Source organism: Rhizophagus irregularis, chromosome 1 (assembly GCF_026210795.1).
Source record: "Rhizophagus irregularis chromosome 1, complete sequence".
In the NCBI taxonomy this organism is placed as follows: Eukaryota; Fungi; Glomeromycota; class Glomeromycetes; order Glomerales; family Glomeraceae; genus Rhizophagus; species Rhizophagus irregularis.
The window spans coordinates 7,381,182-7,404,170 of NC_089429.1; the positions used below are offsets into that span (position 1 = coordinate 7,381,182).

General features: G+C 26.9%; 2 protein-coding genes across 2 annotated transcripts; both read right to left on the reverse strand.

Moving 5' to 3' along the window:
* Nucleotides 1-7,197: 7,197 nt before the first annotated feature.
* OCT59_001475 (uncharacterized protein) lies at nucleotides 7,198-8,752 on the reverse strand (the record flags this gene model as incomplete). Its single annotated transcript, XM_066139603.1, has 4 exons — nucleotides 7,198-7,686; nucleotides 7,776-8,031; nucleotides 8,107-8,448; nucleotides 8,518-8,752. 4 exons carry the CDS (start codon nucleotides 8,750-8,752, stop codon nucleotides 7,617-7,619), a joined length of 903 nt encoding a protein of 300 aa, XP_065988995.1. The 3' UTR covers nucleotides 7,198-7,616.
* Nucleotides 8,753-22,197: 13,445 nt separating this feature from the next.
* OCT59_001476 (uncharacterized protein) lies at nucleotides 22,198-22,662 on the reverse strand (the record flags this gene model as incomplete). Its single annotated transcript, XM_066139604.1, has 2 exons — nucleotides 22,198-22,349; nucleotides 22,530-22,662. 2 exons carry the CDS (start codon nucleotides 22,660-22,662, stop codon nucleotides 22,198-22,200), a joined length of 285 nt encoding a protein of 94 aa, XP_065988996.1.
* Nucleotides 22,663-22,989: the final 327 nt, after the last annotated feature.

Genomic DNA, 22,989 nt, shown 5'->3' on the forward strand with positions numbered 1-22,989 from the left:
AACTTACATAATTTTAGTAAAGCTCTAGAATTTCGAATAACCTATATTTAATATATGGCTAAAACTTTAAAGTCTGATTTAAAATTATTGCAAATTATATTAAAATTTTCTGAAGTTTGCTAAAGTTTCTGCAAATCTGGCTCAAATTATTTGAGGTTTAAAAAAATTTATTGATATATCTACAAATAACTATATTCTGAAGCTGAAATATGACCGAAATTAAAAAAAATTTTGGCAATATGTATAACACTTATGGGCAGTGTAAACGGTCGAATATCAAGCATGAAAAGATGATAAAATTCAATCACCAAATATAATTGCCAAATATTAAGAACGAACAAATTAATTATGAATTGACGTAGATGGATAAATGATTAGCCGAAAAGGATAAACATTTAGGAAGAGTAATGATCTACATGATGTAATATTTATCGAATGATTAACAAGGAACCAATAGATTGAGTAAGGAGTCGATCAATTGCAGCTTAGCAACCAGTTTATTGAGTTCAACAATAAGAATAATTGGAAAGAATAATTATAAGCCACAAAAGGTAAATCATATAAAATGGAGGGATAGCGGATTAAAGGAACACACATAATGAAAATACATAAAAACAATAATATAAAAGATAATATGGAAAGATAATATGAAAAGATAATATAAAAGATAATATAAAAGATAATATAAAAGATAATACGAAAAGATATAAGCCACAAAAGATGGAATATAATATATTAAAAATAGAAATATATTGAAAGATAGTGTATTAAAAAGACGGAACATGAAAGATAATATAGAAATATATTGAAAGATAACATATTAAAGATAGTGTATTAAAATAGTATATTAAAAGATAGCATATTAAAAGATAGCGTATTTAAAATATAGATAGCATATTAGAAAGATAGTTCAAAGATAATATGTAAAAAGAACATAAAAGATAGTATATAGATAGCACATATTAGAATAGAAAGTATCATAAAATTTGTTTAAATAGAGAGCGGAATTCAAAGCGAATTCCACAGTTGTTCAGTTAGTTAGTTTCGGAATAACTCAATAAAAATATAAGTTTCATTTAATTATTTGTTAGTAAAGTTTAATATTAATTAAAGGTAATAGGTTCGCCCTAAACTTTAATTAATATTTGCTTAATTAATTTTAATTAAATTTTAAGATGAATTAAATATACACTTTGAAAAGTAATAATTCGTAGCGAGAGCTATTGAAGTTTGAAATTAAAGGTAAAGTGGATAAAAATTGATGAAAATTTAGAGAAGTTAAATTTTATTTTATATCACTTGATGTTTTATATTACTAACGCTATTTATGTTGTGAACCAAGAATGTTGTTGTATATTGTTGTTATATGTTATTGCATGTTGTTCGTTGATTATGTTGTTGTTAATTATGCTGTTGATTATTTGCTTGTTCGTTTATTTGTTCGTTCATTCGATTATTCGTTCGTTCGACCATGAGAATGTCCGTTTGATGTGGCAACTTTGTAAATTGATGACAGAGGGAATAGGGGGATCTCAGCAGTGTTGTACATTTTTAATGTTTGCAACTTTTTTTGGTTATTCTGAACATATCTGTGCTCTGTCCATACTCTTATATAACTTAAAATTCTTTACAAAAATTATATATATTTATGTATAATTGGATGTTAAACATTTTTGCTAAGTATCAAATAAGGTTATCATAAAAAAATTTGAGAGGTTATCATTTTTTTGTGTAACATATTTCAGACATTATTTTGTGATAACACTGCTTATAGGTCATTATATAAGGTATACTTTTATCAATTAAAGATGTATATTCATTAGATAAAAATGCAGTAAACCTTTTTTATTTGATTAAGATTCTTAAAATTTTAAATATCATTTAAAAGTTTGGTTCAATTATATGATTATCTTTAGCTTCATTTATTTTAAATATTAATAATATTTTTTTTAGAGAAGTAGAATCATATGTTTATATATTACTTGTCAATATTTTTTATTTAGTTACTAGAATTATTTTAAATCATATTTTTAAAAAATATTAAATAATTTTATTTAAAAAATTTTAAACTTCTTTCTTTATTTAATCAAAGTAATTTTGCAACTGAATTTAAATGTTGTATTAGTATATTAAATGGTTTTAATAAATATAGTAATAGAATATAAATTTTTCTATTCAATCATTAAAAAATTTTAAAAAATATATATATATTATTTATTAAAAATGTCTAAATATTTTTTTAATAATTTTCATTAAAGGTTTATCTTTTTCTTGAGAGATGACAAACTTATTATCAACCAACACATAATAAGAGAAATTGAATTGGCTAAATATGCTTTTAAAAATTGAGAAATACACTGTATAGTTATCACATATATATGTCTAATAATACATAGTTTATGATAGGTAAATAGATAAACTGTACTGTATAAAAATATTTTAGCTAATCATAACTCATTGTATACTTTTCAAATTTTTTTTATTTATCATACAATAAAATCTGATTGGTGAGTTCTTACTTTGTACAGTACAGTTTAGCTAACTATACAGTACAGTTTATATGTATACTCTTTATGATTCCTTAAAAATATTTGTCATAATAGATCTGGTTTATTTAGATTATCACTTAGTTGAAATATTGAAATATTCACAGTAGATAATTTTACTGAAATGGTATATTTGATCATTATTTCTTTAATCGAAAGATCAATAATTTCATTAATAGCTAGCTTTGTTATTTTAATTATAGAATAACCATATTCAGTACCTACAGTTATTAAAAAGAAAATATTAAACAAATATACTGTATATATATATTCTATAAAAAATTCCAGAAAAATGATCTTGTATCTGAATTTCTTTAGAATAAAAACTAGAAAAATAATCATTTACTACAGAAATTTTTATAAAAATGTAAAAAAAGAAAAGAAATTAAAAGTTTACTTTGATTATTTAATTTTAGTATAAATTTTAATAAAAACTTTAATTTATTATTATTCTGATTCTTTATTTTAACAATAGTATTATTTAGATAAAATATATTAAAATGAAAGAACTTTAGTCTAAAAGATTTCTGTGATTGCATATAATTATCATTATCATTTAAAAGATAAGAATTCTATACATGCTGCCCAAATTATTTTGGGATATCATAATTATAATTTGGGATGTTATAATTGAGTTTGGAATTTTACTTATAATTATGGTAGCCCAAAATAATTTGGGTGGCATGTATAAAGAATTCATTATACTGCGAATATTCTATAAAAATTTCTTATAATATAAAATTTTTCAAATTAATATCTGTATTATTTGTTGAATTAGAAATTTTATTTAATTATTCTAAGACTCCAGTTGATAAAAATCTTGAACTGATGGTAATTTATTTCAGTTTAAAATTTATTATTCTTCTTATTCATAACTGTATTATTTAATATCATAATATATATATATATTAATATTATAAGTTATAGTACATAAATTAGTTGTTATATTATTTAATCTTTTAGTGATTTGGTAAACCAGATAAGATATTGTAAGGGAATCTGCATCTTCTCTTAAAAAAGATACATATACTTTTCAGTATTGAAGATTTGGATCAGATTTTTTTATTTCATCATATTTTAAAATATACATAAAACTAAGTCTTTTATTTATTAATAAAAAATTTAAACTATTAACTAAGATATATGATAATAGATTTAATGTATGAAATTTATCATTTTTACGTTCTATTACTTCTCCTGTTATAATATCTCTAAAATAAGGTGAAAAAATTAATCAATTAAACAATAAAATATTTTTAAAAAAAAACTAATTATTACTATTTATAAAAATACTTACAGAAGGCTAAATTAATATTATTACTATTCCTTTTTTATCTGATTTTTCAATACTAATAAACCCTTTATATGATACTATACTATGTTCAACAAATTTGTTAGCATTTTCTAAATATATTCGCCAAAAAAAATTATTATTAATCACTATTATTAACTTTTATTAATAAGAATTTCCATTATTTAAACTTACTTTATAGACTTATTATTATAATTAATTATTATGCTATATTTTTTTTAATACCATTATTTAATTTAATATAAATTATCATTGCATGATTATTAGTTAAAGGTAAAATATTCATATTAATGGAACAAATTGCTTCTACAGAAGAAATGTAATTAAAATCCATATATTTTATTTTTTTATTTTATTTATAAATTGTAGATATAAATAAGGTAGTATACATGCTGGATCTTCATCTTTGAAAGCAATTTACATCATCAAATAATCATCTAAATTAAAAATGTAAGTATTATGTAATTTTAATCTATTAATTGGTTCTTTATAAATAAATAATACATTTTGGGTTAATATATCTTGAAAGGATGTAATTTAAGATGCATTTTGTAATGATATGTTTTGAGAAGAAGATAGTATAATTTAAGATAAGACAGACAAGTAATAGATGAATAGTATTAAACAGATAAAGGTGATCAATACCTTTAAATTGAATATTTTTATTAAAAGACTTGAAAAATGATAAATTTTTTACTTGGAAGGATTATAGAATAACAAAGTATTTATATATGTTTTTTTGTTATTATAATCTTAATTTATTTATTAACTATTAATAACTTTTTCTTTTTAATAAACATGTTTTAAAAAAAAAAAAATTCAAAGCATTTCCATTATTATATTACCAAATTTGTATTTTAAAATATTACTTTATTCACATATATAAAAAAATGTGATGATTAATATAATACATATGGTCTTTTTTTATTTGCAAAGAATTTTTTACAAAAGCTTTTATTAATATAATATGTTAATTTTTAACTATAAAAACTGTGAAAAATATACTATAAAAATTTGAACTAATTTATTAAAGTTAATTAGTAATTTAAATAGAAAAATTAATTGTTTATATTTGACACTTTTTGAAAGTAATTCAAAACCCAGTATTTGGTAAGCATATGCATTTGGTATTAAAGGTATTTATTACCTTGTATAAATAAATTTTGGAAGAAATAATTAAACTATAAGCACTGGGATCAATAAACTTAAACATATAGTAAATTATGCACACAAATAATATTCTGAAAATAGAACAAAATATTAAATTTTTTAAATTTTATTATAATTTTTGTAATAAAATTATGATATCACTGCTAAGGTTGCTGGAGAAACTAGGGGGTTTTGGCAAGTTGATGAAATGCCGAAATAGCAAAACTTTGCTGAAACTATATGAAAGTCTTATTAAAAAGTTAGCGAAACTCTGGAGAAAAGTGAAACTTGACGAAACTTATTATAAATGCTGAAACTGCCAAAACCTTGCTAAAACTATAATAAAACTATAGTAAAATCTTAGAAAAACTAATCGTAGAATTTTGGAGAGGTTTAGGCAGGCAACCTTAATCACTGCTAATATAATTATTGGGTGCAAAATGGCACAATAAATAAACCAATTTGCTGATATTTTAACATATTATTTCTCATTTAGTATTGTACTTAGAGATATGAAACCATTACTATTTGTAAGACAACTCTAATGAAGTAGAACAGTATTGCAAGAAAATGGAAGGATATTTATAAAAGTTTATCTTTTTAGCGTAAAATAATAATAAAGAGTGAATCAATTTTTAACATGAGACATTCCTATTGTTTAATTATCATAATCACACTTAAAAAAATTAAAAAATATTTTACAATCTATTTACTATATATTTTTTCATCTAATTAGATTTTTTAAAATCACAAGATTTTTTTTCTTTAATTTTTAAATCCCAATAATATTAAATTAATAGTACTAAAAATTAAAATATTTTACAATCTATTTATTATATATTTTTTAAAATGAAACAGATAAGCAATAGATAAATAGTATTAAACAGATAAAGGTGATCAATACCTTTGAATTGAATATTTTTATTAAAAGACTTGAAAAATGATAAATTTTTTACTTGAAAGAATTACAGAACAACAGAACATTTATATATGTTTTTTTGTTATTATAATTTTAATTTATTTATTAACTATTAATAACTTTTTCTTTTTAATAAACATGTTTCAAAAAAAAAAAATTCAAAGTATTTCTATTATTATACTACCAAATTTGTATTTTAAAATATTACTTTATTCACATACATAAAAAAATGTGGTGATCAATATAATATACATGATCTTTTTTTATTTGCAAAGAATTTTTTACAGAAGCTTTTATTAATATAATATGTTAATTTTTAATTATAAAAACTGTGAAAAGTATGCTATAGAAATTTGAACTAATTTATTAAAGTTAATTAGTAATTTAAATAGAAAAATTAATTGTTTATGTCTGATACTTTTTAAAAGTAATTCAAAACCTAATACAGTCAGAACTCGATATACCGATATTCGATATACCGATACATTATTAAAAACTTGATTTACTGATAAAATTTTACATTTCCACTATATGTGAGGACATATAAATATCGGTATAATTTGATATAACGATATTTTTTAAATTTTTTCTTATGAGTCCCGACATATCGTTATATAAAGGTTTGACTGTATTTGGTAAGCACATGCATTTGGTATCAAAGGTGTTTATTACCTTGTATAAATAAATTTTGGAAGAAATAATTAAACTATAAGCATTGGGATCAATAAACTTAAACATATAGTAAATTATGCATACAAATAATATTTTGAAAATAGAACAAACTATTAAATTTTTTAAATTTCATTATAATTTTGATGATAAAATTATGATATCACTGCTGGTATAATTATTGGGTGCAAAATGGCACAATAAATAAACCAATTTGCTAATATTTTGACATATTATTCCTCATTTAGTATTGTACTTAGAGATATGAAACTATTACTATTTGTAAGACAACTCTAATAAAGTAAAATAGTATTGCAAGGAAATGGAAGGATATTCATAAAAGTTTGTCTTTTTTTAGCATAAAACAATAATAAAGAGTGAATCAATTTTTAACATGAAACATTCCTATTATTTAATTGTCATAATCACACTTAAAAAATTAAAAAATATTTTACAATCTATTTACTATATATTTTTTCATCTAATTAGATTTTTAAAATTACAAGATTTTTTTTCTTTAATTTTCAAGTCTAAATAATATTAAATTAATAGTACTAAAAATTAAAATATTTTACAATTTATTTACTATATTTTTTATATTTAATTTAACATTCAATCTTATCTGCCACTTCTTTAAAGAAATGGCAAATAAATGTCAATATTTATTATATTCTTTAATTTTATTGTGTCAATGATTCCATCTTAATAACACATAATATGATCTTAAAATTAATTTATTTATTATAAGTCTATAACTAATTCACCAGATGCAAGCGCAAGAGATGGAATAAGATCATATGTTATAACACTATTGTAATATAACTCTTGAATAATGATTTGAGATATATCTTCAATAAAGATATTTATGATACTATCCCAAAGCATTATTTTTTTTGATCTTTAAATTAAAGAGTCAAAAATATTTTAAGGCCAAATAAATCTAATAATAAAGTATTTATTAATGGCTAAAAGTAGTGTGTACATTAGAGATCCACTTAGGAACGATGGATTCATTGCCATTTTAGATACAAAAATATTTATGGCTAATAAAATATTGATTACAATAGGTAAAACAAAGAATATCATACATACTATATAATAATAAATAAGAAAATTAGTAATCAATTGAATTAATTTTTAAAATAGTATAAATAAAATAATATTAAATGAAATTTCTTACGTTGAAATTATCAAATATGATGTATTTTTAACCTTTAATAATATGAATGCTAGATCAGCAAAATCTTGTATGGATATAGGATCATATTTCCATTTACCACTTGTTGATTCAGTTACTGGAATTATTTTAAAAAATTTTTGAATCATATTTTTGAAAAATATTGAATGATTCATTTGGAGAAATTTCAAACTTCCTCCCTCATTTAATCGAAGTAATCCTGTAACTGAATCTGAATGTTGCGCCATTTTAAGTGGTTCTAAATATAGTAACAAAATATAAATTTTCTATTTATCATTAAAAAATTTTTTTTAAAAAAAAAAATGTATATTACTTGTTAAAAACATCCAAATTTTCCCTTTAATTCCAAATAAAGGTTCATCTCTTTCTTGAGAGATGACAAAATTATTTTCAACAAAAACATAATAGGTAGAATTCTGTTGGTTGAATGTACTTTCAAAAATTGGAATATGTACTGTATAGTTATCGCTTCCAATGGTACATAGTTTAGAATCTCCTGAAAATGTTTGTCGTAATAGATCTGGTTTATCTAGATCATCATTTAGTTGAAATATTGAAACATTCACAGTAGATAACTTTACTGGAATGGTATATTTGATCATTATTTCTTTGATTGAAGGATCAGCTGGCATTACAAGACAATTAAATTCAGCATCTACAGATAAAAAAAATTATTATAAATCTATATATGTATTAAAAGAAAGAAAAGAAATTAAAAGCTTACTTTGATTATTTAATCTTAGTAAAGGTTTGAATAAAAATTCTATTTTATTTTTGGTCCGTTCCTTTACTCCAAAAATAGAATTATTCATCTGAAATGTATTATAATGAAAGAACTCTGACCCGAAAGATTCTAGATGAAGAGTTTGGTTTTCTGTATATTTTAAAATATGACGAAACAAAAAGATCTTCAGTAATAAAAGATCCAAATCTTCAATACTGGAGAATTTACGTGTCATTTCTAAAAGAGAAAAAAGGTTTACCCATAACACTCTCTATTCTACTAAGGTATACGAAATTCGCCACTACTACGTTCCACCACTTCTCCTGTTGTAATATTTCTAAAAAATACTTACGGAGTAATCACATAAATCACATTTACGATTGGCTATTGGCCGGCGCGGTGATCATCGATCATCCAATATTTGAATTGATAATTTTTTTATTCTAGGTTGCATAGGTAAACCTATAATGCAATGAAGTCAAAAGTACAATTGTGTTGATATAGGTTAGGTTCGATTTTTTTTAAAAAGAAAAAAGCTAAAATGTTTTTTCATGTTGATTGGATTGGAAGAAAGATAAAATCAATATTTAAAATCTCTTTAACCGACCTTTCTAAAAGTATGCATTTTGTACTGAATTAGAATTTCTATTAAATAATTTCATAATTTCATATTAACTTGTTGGTTTTTTTTAGTTTGAATTTCAACAATTTCAACATAGGTTATCACGAATCCAATTGTAAAGCCTACTATTTATTTAACGAGGTGTGTTGAAAAAAATAATGGAAATAGCTCCATAGTGTAATGAATCGCCTGTAAAGCAACATGATATTGTTATCAGTGGTACATCACAATCAAGCTAGTGGAAAGTATATTGACTAGTGAGTTGATTTATTCCCTGGGTATAAGAAGTAAGAGCAGCATCTATTTTTACCTAAAGTTAAATTTAATTAATTCGCGTACTATTTAAGACCAATGTATTTCAATACAGATCTGGTGGACATCTCACTATTGTATGTATCGGATAAGCTAATTGAACTTCAACAAACTGAATGCGAAATTTTATTTAATACGATTTATTTATTTTATTTCATTTTCTTAATCAGCTAATCATCTCGACACCCCTATTTACTCATGATTCTACGTGTTCATTCACCTAAATTGGGTTCCATTTCCTTCCATAGACCGTATTTGATTCGAAAATAAAGAATCATCAACCCTCTTGTAGAATTTTTTGGCATTAATAATATATGAATTTAAAATTAATTTTCAAATAAAGTAATAAAAATAATGACCGACACACTGAATGCATTTTTCCTTCCATCGACTTTTTTTGAAGTTCGAGCGCTTAGAAAGCCATTGATCTCTAATCTACGATTATAGAACGAGAGTCTCCAATCATAAGAAGGAAAATGCATATTATTGTTTATATAATAACCAAAATTTTGTATCATTTATCTAATAGATCAAAGAAGATAAGAATGAAAAACATTTTTGAAATTATTAAATAAAAGAATTAGAAATTATAATAAACGTATATCAAGATAATAGGAGTAATATTTAAGGATATGTTCAAGGTAGTAAGTAAGTAGTATTGGTAGTAGTAATGTTTTTTTGGTCAGTATCCGAGACATTTGGGTTAATAGTACTTTTAATATATAAAACTATTAATTATGGAATTACGGAAAATTGTTGTTAATTAAAAACGGTTAATATAAATATTATTTTTTTTAATTTAAGTTTTAAATGTGACGCGGATGATAAATTTTGTAACATAAATACACTTCATAAGTAAAAAAGAACGTCGCCTAATCAAAAACAATATATTTGCAACGTGCATTAAAATAACAAAATCAAATGGATATTGAATTGTCCTAAGTACGATCGAAAGAAACGCCCCTTAATCAAACCGATAATATGTAAACCACGTAATAATTATAATTTGCGACTTAATCAAATTTTTTTTTCTTTATTCACAAGCCAAATTGTAAGCATTTCCAATAAAAACCTTGCATTACATCGGATTACAATATGGTAAGATCACTTTAATGAGGATATACAATAATTGTGTAAGGGTATTTGTGCATAGCTCCTCTTTCAAATCATCTCAAGAATAAAGAGAATAGAGAGAAGAGAATAGAGAGAACATGTTAATTGATATGGAAGAAGCTCATTTGTCACATGATCGGAAAGGAGAAGATGGAAATTGCTAAATAGACTAATGAGGAGCGCGAGGAACGCTTAGCACGTGATCGAGAAAGGAAGCGTAAAGCGAGAAGAGACCAACGAGGAGCGTGAAGTACGTTCGGTAGTTGAAGAGAAGTCTTGCGCGTAAGAAATATTCGCTTAGAAGAGCAAAAGAAACTCCAAATCAAATTGCAGTAAGGCTTTCACAAAAGAAGTCAATTATGCGTCAAAAATATGCATTCCAACTGTTGATGAGAAGCTTTTGCGCCAATTTCGCAATACAATGAACAATCTCAAAAACAACCTAAGTGAAACGTGCAATGAGCGATTCCCTTCTATTATGCTCATTGGAAAGGAGTGCCGTCGTTGTCATGTTTGAGGATGATCCTAAAACAATATGGGTCCAGGTAGGTATTGATTAGTATATTTTCTATATAACTAAATACTTTTATTTTTCTGAGACTTACCGATGTAGAAGAAATACTGATCGGGAAAGTATTCCCTGTCATTTCGGTATACACCCTTCCTGGAGGACAGTATGCATATCGTGGAAATATTATTAATTTTCCACAAGATGCGCAGGAATTCGCGGCACGACTTCTACATGATCCAATAATCGTTGGATTCACTTATTGTTCGGCGTCATTCGGCCAGTCAATTCTCTCATGATCTTGTTGCGCTCAATTGAGAATTTCATTAATTGCCCTGTCTTCATTAAGTCTGTGGGTAATGAAGGAACAAATGTTTGTGAGTTGAAAGAGTTTTCATCATTTTCGTTCTCATCTTCATCGTCCGGTTCTTCTTCAGAACTATTAGTTCTATTATCCGTGAATTGTGGAAGTTTTCCGCAATCGAACCATTTTCAGGTAAAGTTTGTAATATTCATCATCAATATCGATATCACGATAGAATTTATTGTTTGCCTTCAGCCAATGAAGAGCTCGCATTACTTTTCCCCGACGAACAAGAAAATCCCAAAAATTTGGATCCATCTTCAGAGCATAACGAAGTTTCTCCGGTTGAAGAGTTTCATACCCCTGGATATTCTCCTACATTTATCCTTGGAGGGTCATGGACCTTAATGAACCCCGGATAAAAAGAAATAAAACTGTCGGAATACTTTAAACATCTTTTAGCCTATAAAGATGGCCAATTTGCTCGTCATCGACGGTGGCGTTACTTTGCCCTAAATTCATTAATGAGACGCAGAGCATCATCAGAAGGTCGCGTATTTGTTCGACAAAATTTAGAGAAAGGGCAACTCATAGTACAGGATACTGGATTTAATGCAAAACGATACTCACATAGTAAAGTATTACGGTATGATGAAGGATTGCGTGGTACTATTCAATATTGGATACGTCGTAGAGCTGAATTAGATAAGGTCTCAGAGAATGATTTTCTTTGCATTTTGCGCAGATATGCATTGGCAAGACCGCCGATGTAAAGATCTCATAAATAATCTCCATATTGCTGCATGGTTCTTTGAAAAGCGATTTAAAGTTTTTTTTTTGAGGAAATGTTAATTCCTAAATGGGAATTAGTTGACTGGTGGTATGGTATCGATTTGAGTGGCAACATAATGGTAGTGTTCATGTTCATGGCATTGTCAAGCGAAAAGAAGTATCAGGAGTCGATTGGGAAAACATGAAAAATAATGATGAAATAAGATTCTTTAGTTACAACAATCAATCCCGACCTGAATGCACCTCCTTCTGATCACCACCCATGCCAAAAGCACTCTGAAGACTTTAATGATAATAATGGTTACCTTATTTACCTAGAACTAACAACTACCAGAAATGATCCACTTATAAATCCACATGATCGTATTCAATTACAGGGATGGAGGGCAAATGTTGATTTGATACCCATCCTTACCAAGCAGTATGTTTCGAAGTATGCTAGTGAAGCAGAACCACGGTCCTTAGCCCTCTCAGAAGTGTTGTACAAAGCTCTTCGTAGTGATAACCCCAATGATCCAGCTGTTAAAGCATTCCAGAAGTTGCTCATTCACACAGTCGGAAGAACGTGATTTTTCGGCGCAAGAAACCTGACATCATCTTCAATTACCGCTCTATCATAGTAGCTGAAATTTTGTTAGTCTAAAACTTAATAAAGAGGCGAATCAACAGCTTCGTGATAGTAATGAAATGTTCCAAATAATGAGAACAATGGAATTATGTAGACAGATCCCTCACCTCTACAAAGATATTGTAATAGACCTGCCGAACTTGAGGAACTTTCATTGTTCAAATTGGATCAGCAATATAAATTAGTAAAAGGCAACTGGGTAGAATGCTCTGGTAAAACATTGTACGTATTTATCCGCGTCCATCTCCCATTCGAAATGGTTCGTTATAGAGACCTTCTTAACCTCACAGAGAATCACACTCTTTCATGGATTGATTTATATAACCAACATCTTGTAGAAATCAATGATGCCCCTAATGATTTAATTGAACCTGCTGTGGATGATATTCAAGAAGTGATGGTAACGATTCTGATGAAGAAGACGACTACACACCACAGGAAGCGTATGAACTTCGAACTGACTGGATGTTACTGGCTGAAATGATGCCAAATAGACAGACGCGTAGCTTAGATGACTTAGTGCCCGCGATATTGATAGAAATCACGATTGGGTTAACGAAAGTTTGCTAAGTTTGCTACGATATCATGAAATTGAAGGGGCAGAAAGCTTCATCCAGCAGACAATTGGTAACAACTAGTATCGACCTTAGGACTCTAAGTGAGAAACAAAGGTTAATACGTGAAAGAGTAGAATCCATAGCACCTTTAAGAATTATTGTTATGGGTACTGCTGGAACCGGCAAATCTTACCTTATTAATGTTATTCAGGGAAGGTTATATGAGATCGCAAAGGAACATAACTTACATGAGAACAATATGGTAGTCGCTCCAACAGGTGTTGCGGCTTTAACATTGAAGGCAGCACTATACATTCGTCACTTTCTGTTCCAATATGCGGGGTAAACATTGAGAATCTTTGAAGAAACTCCAAAGAAAACTAAAATATATAGAATATTTTATAATTGATGAAATGAGTATGGTAGGACGTCGTTTTCTTGCATTATTGATTTACGACTGTGGCAAACATTTCCAGATCACTACAATATTCCCTTTGGTAGCCGATCCATAATTCTTGTTGGTGACTTTGGGCAGCTTCCTCCGGTATGTGATATTCCCAGGACTCTCGAAAATCAGATCAATGGTCGTAGTGCCTATAGTCAACTTCAAGAAATTTATAAACTTGAGGATATGCAAGACAACAGGTAACTCGGATAAACAACAACAATTCAGAAACCTGTCATATCACTTACGTGATGGAAGGTCTACACGATCCGAATTCCAGAAAATATTCCTGAATCAGATAAAATAAATTTGAATAAACTTCGATTATTAAACCAACCCGTTGCCAAGAATCATGCGGTACATACGGGTGGATCTGAAGCTTCTAAGGCCTGCAGAATGCTGCTGGTCTTATAATTGGGGTAATGGGGACAATAACAGATATTTTATATAAGAGAATCTTTACCTGAGTTTCATTTGACAGTATAACGGTCCAACTCTTAGGAATATAGAAGGGCCTATTGTTCTATAAGACGTATGTGGGAAGATAAAACCGGAAGTTGCTCTCGCTTGCAATTTCCACTTTCTCTTGCGTGGGCCATCACAGCTCAAATTGCAAGGTCTGACTTTATCAAAAGCAGTAATAGACCTTGGGAAGAAGGAATTTGTGGCTGGCTTGTCATTTGTAACAATTTTCCGTGTTCGTTCTCTTGATGATATTCTTTTCAAACTCTTTAGTTTAAACAGACGAGAGCGTAAAAGCGAATAGCGGAAAAAACTAGATTAAGTGGAATATAACGATTTAAATTTTTCTCGTTTTTTTAATAACCAAATTTTTTATTTTTGGTTTTTTTCGTTGAAAAAAGATTATCAGAATATCTGTGTTACAAAAAAAAAAGGTTATTAGTGGAAACTGAGGCCCGAACAAACTTTTTCTTAAGGATAATACAAATTAAGGATAATACAAATAATTAAAGGCGATGCAAACGTTTTATAGCTGATTTATTCTTTAAAATTCTGAATTCATATTTTTTTTTGTTAATATTTGCTTCTTCTAAAGATCTTATACAGGTTCGACAAAATTCATGTCAAGTATAGTAATTTAAACTCTGATAATATTATAATAGCGGTAAAATCAATTATTCACCGAAGTGAGACTTTATTCATATAATAATCATTTTCATCTTGAAAAAAAAATCGAGGAGGAAGATGAAGAAAATATAATTAAAAGAAGATATCATCACCGTCAAATAGACTATCTAAGAGTAAAAGATTCATCACGTGAGATTTGCAAAGAACGTAAAAAGAATTCACCAAAACCCATTACAGTTAATAACTCTGATGAAAAGCTTCATATAAATACAGAAACTAAAGAACTGCCAACAAGATCTAGCTTCAATGTTTTAGAAGGACTGTCCTGTTTTGACTCATCAATAAGCGCATTCCGCCCGCCTAGGTCCCGGCGGTGTTCTTGGAACATCTTCATCTCCCGAAGTTTTCAAGACCAAAGTGTATTGATTAATTTTCAATTTTTGAATTGATGGTTATTTTTCCTTTGTAATTCTTTGAAAGCTTTGATCACAACATAATCAAAACGGTCAAACGGTCTGTTTTTTGACATTTCTTCACTTATTTAAGAAGACATTGTTCTTTTATGCGCCTTGGAACTCTTGAATATCCTAACAAAAGAGAAAGAAGTCATTCATCTATTAGTAAATAATTTTTTATCAAATTACCATGAAAGACGACATTTCAAAAGAAAAAGAAGTCATTGATAATAAATAATTTTTTATCATAAATTACCTCGTTGCTTTTGGAGAACACGGAAGCGTGTTTGGAAATTGCGCGCACCAAAACGTTCACGACGTGCCCAAGAAAATCTTGAGCAAAATGATTCTTCTATTTTAACTTTGTGCAAGCATTTATTGACGAAAAACCGGAAATTAAATCCTTGGTTCTCGCAGCAGCTGCTGCAAAAAGCAAGAAAAAAGAATCATGAAAGCACAACGCGCGAAAGGAAAGGTGTGCTTTAATATGAAAAATTTTTTTCGAAAAAGTTTTAAAGTTTAACCACTGTTAGATCTGTTAGATCAAGACCTCTATTTATATACAAAATTGCAAGTTACTGAATTAGGATCGTGTTTCGTGTTTTGTTGTGAACGTGTATAACGTTACTGAATTAGGTGAAGAATTTTAGATTGGTTTGATTCGTAAATGTAAAAGGAAAAACACGTAACTGACTTTAACCCACGTGTAATACTTTAATACTTTGTAGCCGTGAATTAGCAAAATTCAAAATTCATTAGACGTGACGCGCGTGACGCGTATGCAACTTTTTTTTAACCTTCTGTAAAATTTCCACTTTCACTCAAAAGATGACAAAAAAAACGAAGTATAGTACTAAACGTTAGAAATAATATTAATAAAAAATTCAATAGATTTAAATCATTAAATTAGTAATTATGTACAACTTTAATAAAAATTATCCAGATATCAGATATCGTAATTGTTGCGCCACTACTATAATGGTGGATTTAAATTTATCATATTTAATCATCGGGATATCCGGGTTACCCGGTCACGAAAATTAAATCCTTTCAAAGAATTTTCGGCCTTTTTTTTATTTCTTGTTGATATTCACGCATTGACATTATCATATGGTCGGCTTTTTGTTTTTCTCAGAAGCAGAAAAGCCTTTAACAAGGTAAAAATTCAAGAATTCTTAGTTGTGAAATAGTTTTTCTCCCCAATTTTATCTCGCAATCTCTTTGTATTACAATATAGATTAAAGAATATAGGAAACAATTGAGAAATCTAGACCCCTAATCAAACCATTTTCAACCATAAATCAAATAAACAAACTGGTTGAGAACAATCAAGCCATTTTAATTTTTAAAGGAAAATAGGGATGCGTCCATATTTTCAACCTATCGGTTATTCAGACTGCAAAAAACCTGAATTGATTCTTCTGAGTTGATCCCTGAGTCGAAATAGAATATTTACGGGATGAAAAATTAATGTTTCAAAATGGAACAATAGACCTTTTCTTTTTGAAAAGATTGATGATATACAGTAAATATTTACTAAAAATAGATCAAAATTTAAACCTAATAATTTTTATGCCTAATAACTAATTATCCAAGGTTTTACACAAATAAAAAATGAAACGAAGGGAGCATACCCGGCCTGTTATATAAATAATCAATTAAATTTTTTATATATTTATTCATTGTTCCTGAATTCAGTTTTTGTACAATAACTTTGACAATAAATGATGCAGATCGTACGAACGACTTTCGCATTGACTATTGAGGGTAAATGGACAAGGAAATTCGACGATTAGATTAGGTTTATTAGGTTTGTATTTTCAGGTTTTAAAGTGAATAAGGAATGTTAGTTTTTGAGTATGTCATGATGAAATTATATTTAAAATTTTCGTGTAGGATAATTATCGGTTTAATTTTTGGACAACAAACATTAATTGGGTTAAGCCAATAGTTTTATAAGATGGCGCAGTTGATATTTAATATATTTTAATTACGATAATGTCACAGCAATGGATAAGAACGTCACATTCATTACATTTTATAATAAAATCATATTAATATTTATTTGATTGATAGTTTATTTTTACATATAAAAAAGTGAAATAATTATTTTTTGTTTAATTAATAAACTTATTTTTGGGAAAAGTGAAACGAAAACGGAAAAGAATGAAGCAGATTACTTCGTATACTATAGATTGCAAAATATTAAATTAGTTGAGAGTTGTAATTTGGATAAATTCATTTTAATTAATTCATCTTAACTAACCATAATTTTTTTTTTTTTCGGTTTTGATGGGCGGTTTTGATGGCGGTTTTGAGGACGATTAGGATGGATTTGAGGCCGGTAAGGACGGTTAGGGTGGTTAGGATGGTTAGGATGGCGGTTTTAGGATGGTTTTGGAGGACGGTTTTGGAGGAGGTTTTGGAGGACGGTTTTGATGGTTTTGGGGAAATAATTTTTTTTTTTGTTAATGAAATAAAATCATAATTAATATCTTAAGTTTTTTAGAATATCTTTTCATATTCTTGTTTTTTGACCAGGACTGTTTTATGATTGCTTTTATATTTAATTTAAACCTTGCGCAGCAAATGAAACGAATAAGGATACATATTACAAATCAAAAAAAACTTAATCAAAAAGAAGAACAACGCGTAATAACATGCATGAAAATGATTAAATGATTTCAAATCGCGGAAAATTGCAGACGGAAATAAATTATAAATATTATAAATAAAGAAATATCGCGCCATTTCAACATCTTTGTGTAAATCATGAGATGAAACAACTAAGAAAAACAAATATGAAATCATTTATCCTGTAATCTAAATTAATCGAAATAATAACGCCCTCTATGTTCCTTTCAAAGAAAGATAATCGTGTGTTTAATTTCATACATAATTATTGTTTGAATGATAAGGATGGATACGAAGATACGGAAATAATTAACGTAAAAAAAGTAAAATATTTTAAAAGTATACTGTATAATGAATGAATGAATTATCGTAAAATTTATTCAAGATGAATATAAATGAATATAATTAAATAATCAATTAATTTATAAAAATAAATATATATATACAAATTTTTAATTTATAAAACAAAAAATTACGTGGCTGATAATTATTATCTTACTAAACCATATTTGGAATCCTTTGCAGATCCTGAGTAGGGTTAAATTTCCTACCAAATATTTATATTGATCAGCGATCCTTTTGGTTATTCCACGAATTAACGAATTACTAAAATGAAAACCTTGAACAAAGGACATGATGATTTGAAACATCATAAGCATATGATAAAAGTTTTAAACCTTACCGAAAAAGTCAATATATTGTCATTTGATTAATAATTATATATGCAAATTAAATCATGAATTATCGAAAAGTTCAATCATATAGGTTAATAATTATATAGGTATACTAAATGGATTACCTAAAATAGCTGATCTTTAACCAATAATTTACGCCATTGAATTAGTTTATTGATTGATTTAATTTCGGCGATATGTTTCTATTATTTTTAAAATTTTTTAGCCGTTTCAAAAATTGATTTCATTGATTAACTTAATTTTTAAAAAAAATGGGAAATAATTAAATAATTATTCAGGGATTAAATATTTAAGGTTCATAATATAATACTATCAGTTATAGTTTCGTTATTTTATTTCATATATGCAAGTTCCCCCTGAATTACAAGTTTATTAAGTTGTAAATAAATTTGTAATAATGAATTTTTGATTTGCAATTTTTGAATTTTTCATTTTATAATACAAATTCGTAATGACGAAATGTGTGATCACAACTGCGCCGCTGCCGCCGCATGACTAAATTTTAATTTGGCACGTGACTAATGGTCCAAGTTTCATTTAGACCACTTGCCATCTTGCCATCACTAGTGGAAATTGCAAAGAGTATGATGACAAAACTTGCCTTATAAATAAAATAAATAAATGATAATAATTAAATATGGTTTTGGTACGAAATCTCGAAAATTATTTGAACGATATAATGACTTGTGGGAGTTTGGGATTGTCGAGATTTTGATCGGATACCATTAAATGGATTAAATATATCGCAAAAGCTTTAATTTCTGTTATTTTTGTTAATTTTCTTTTTAAATCAAAGGCAGTATTGTTTTTATAATCAAAATGCAATGAGCCTTTTCTACGATCATGTATATGCGACAAATAACCATCACACCTTTCAGGCAATCAAAAGCCTTTACAGTTTACACCACACATTATCTGTTAGAAGTATATTGTATATGAATAATAAACATTTTAAAATGCTTTTTTATATCAAACAAACAATTTTTTTTAAGCACTACGATAAGTTTATTTCCTAGTAAAATGTATAAAATAAAAAATAAAAAATGAAAAATATTGGAAAAAAAACAATAAAAAAAAAGTGGAACAATTCGTCTAAACAAAAAAAAAAACTGAAGAGAAGGAATAAGTTTGCAAGATATATAAGGTAGATTAACAAATACACATACCGAAAAGAATTTAGAAAAAAAAAATAATCAAAGAAAGAACCGAACATAATAATGAAAAAAAAGGGTTTTACGAAAAAAAAACACCAAGATTTTTACGAAAAAAAATGCAAGAACGAAATGTATTAAAAAAAATCGAATAGAAATATATCAAAAGGACAGTGATATACAGTACAGCAATGTTCACGTACTGTAAGCCCACCTACCCACCCCACTGCCCTTTATTAGATCGGTTAAAGGTTGGAACAAATGATTTCTTACTGGTATTTTTGCACTTTATGCAGAAAGATTACGATCGCCGTGACATTTTCCGAATTCTCTCCCAATTATTTTATCTTATCGATAAAATCTCTCTCGTAGACTTAACTGTTCGTGACACATTAGTAAAAATGGAGAAACTTATTTATTTTCATTTCTCTTTTTAAATATATACTAAAAGATGTATATTATTTACTTACGATGTGGATCGAGAACATTCCTCCAGCTAAATTAAAAAGAATATTAAAGTCAAATTGCCTTTTTTTTACGACTTTATTTATTAAATTAAAAATTACCGATCATTTATCTGCTGAAAAATTTGGTTATCCAAAAGCTACCACCATTTTGCTGTGTTCCGGAATCTTTTTCAAAACAAGTCAGACCGGTGTCATAATTTCTTCATCGAAATTAACAATAATTGCATCAACTTATAAGATAAAAACCAAAACATGTTTTTTAATAATTGATAAATAAAAGGTAATATATATCGTTATTAATAGTTAATGTTGTTAGTGGTATTTTTTTTTTTTAATAAAATATTTGATCCTTTATTTTTTTTAAAAAAAATATTTCATAAAAAAACCCACCTATTTATTTAATAAAAAAACTTTTTTGGCGTATTCATAGATTTTTTTTTCTTTTGTTCTTTTGTTCTCTTTTTTTTTTTGATTATCGGACTTACATTCCGAATTCTATATCGAATGAGAGAAAAGGGGGCCAAATCAATCTAAAAAAAGAAAAATTTTCTTTGTCCTTGATATGTACGTACGTTAAGTTATATTTACTATACGTGTAATCAAAGTTTTTGAATATTATAAATTTTAAATTCTTTTAATAATTTATCACAATTATCTGCAGTAATATTTGTCGCAAATAGAACTTACATAAACTTCAATATTCTGATTGAAGGATTAAGGCTAATGAATCAAACGAATTTGGTGAATCTATAATTCGAAAATGGGAGAATGCATCATAAGACGGATTTTTTAATGATTTACAAATCAAGACTCTACGCTTTCATTATTTTTGCGCAGTGCATAATCAGCAATACTGTGATTGGTTGATTGATGGTAGCTGAATAAATTTGGACTCGACGCGTTCCCTTTTTGGAAAAAATTTACATGATTGTATAATTTAAAAGAAGGGATGTTATTGTTTTGGATCAGGGACTACTTTAATTTAATAAATATAAGTTTATTGATTGCACATTATAAGTAAATTTTGAATGCAGTAGCACCCGAGCTTGTAAGAAATGACTGGTTCTTTTTCCTCCGGAATCCGAAAAGTACAAGTTTGATTAATTAACCGCATTTGTTATCAATCATTGTTTCAAATCACCCCATACTGTATATTAATAATTTAGTTTATGGAAAAAAAAAAATAATTTTTTATTTTTATTCCATTTTTGTTTTACCGAAATCCGGATTCCGGAAAATGCATTTTAATACATGAGTAAGCGCATTGTTATTTATCATATTTCAAATCATTCGATGCATCAGTTGACTTTCTTGTATACTTAAAAATTTTGTACTTTTGTAAAAAGAAAATTATTTTTATCGATCGAAAATTTCAACACGATTTATTGCAGCGGATTTTGGAATTTTCAAGGTAAAAAAAAAAAAGGTGATTTATTATGATTTAATTACTAAAATACATTTTATTCAAAATTTCAAATTACTCTAACAAGAATATATATATTTCTTTTTAAAGTTATAAATATGTTATTAGAAAATTTTTTTTTTCTTTGATAGGTACAGATTTATTAGATAGCGCATTTGTTTTGATCAATTGATCAAATGATGATAAAAAAAAATTATCGTATCTCTTTACTGTATAATTTATATTATTGATAAAGATAAATGTTCATTGTTTATATATTTATATTTTTATATAATTTATTTTGTCATGATATTAATAATACAGTCTGGGATTTTACCATAAATGGAATCATTTTTAAGCATTTTGATTGGTAGTGATCTTACCATTTTTGTATATGCCGATCAAAGAATGTTGATCAGAATATTCTATGACTGACATCGCTACATTGATCGTTCGAAATGATAAAACTTAGATAATTTTATTATTTTGAAAAATATATTTTTCGCCTAAACTACATCTATATCATCTAATTCACTATCTATACTCTGCAAATTTCGTACCTCTTGTAATATGGCTAGCAATTCACTTTTCTTTTTAGATCCTATTCCATGGCACTGCTTGCGAATACTTTCACTCATTTGTTCTAAAAGAGATTCTACTTTATGCAAAATATCTATTCGTATTATGTTGAATTCATCCGCCTACACCATTGCTTCTTGTTGAGTTATTGGAATAAGCAGAAATGAAAGAACTGAACTTTTTTTTGTAAAACACTTCAATAATATATTCTTGTCGTGCCTTTTTTGCTAAATTAATACTAAAATTTTTCTTAATTTACTCTCTCCACCTAGACTTTTAAAATCTGTTTTTGTCTCCATTGGATTAAGAAAATTAAGTTTTCTTAAATAAACCCAAAATCTTTGACATTCTGTAATTGATTCAGGATAAAAGTATGATAAAGAAGGAGACATGTTGCCATACTTGTGATGGTTTGTCTCACATTTTCTCAAACCTTTTCGCTCATATGTGATTACTAAATTTGCGAAAAAGGCAGCTCTTTAGCATATGATTTTTCGCACATTATCACTACAATAAAATTAAGAAAAAAGTTAAATTAAAAATAAAAAAAAATGACAATGAAACTCAAAAAAAAAGCATTTAAAATGAAATTATGTCATTTTATAGTCATTTTATGGTCTTCATACCTTTTTGAAAGAGAGTTGATTATGAAAAAATATTCACTGATTATGAAAATACATACCTTTTATGACGTATTTTTATAATTACGTTTTGCAGTT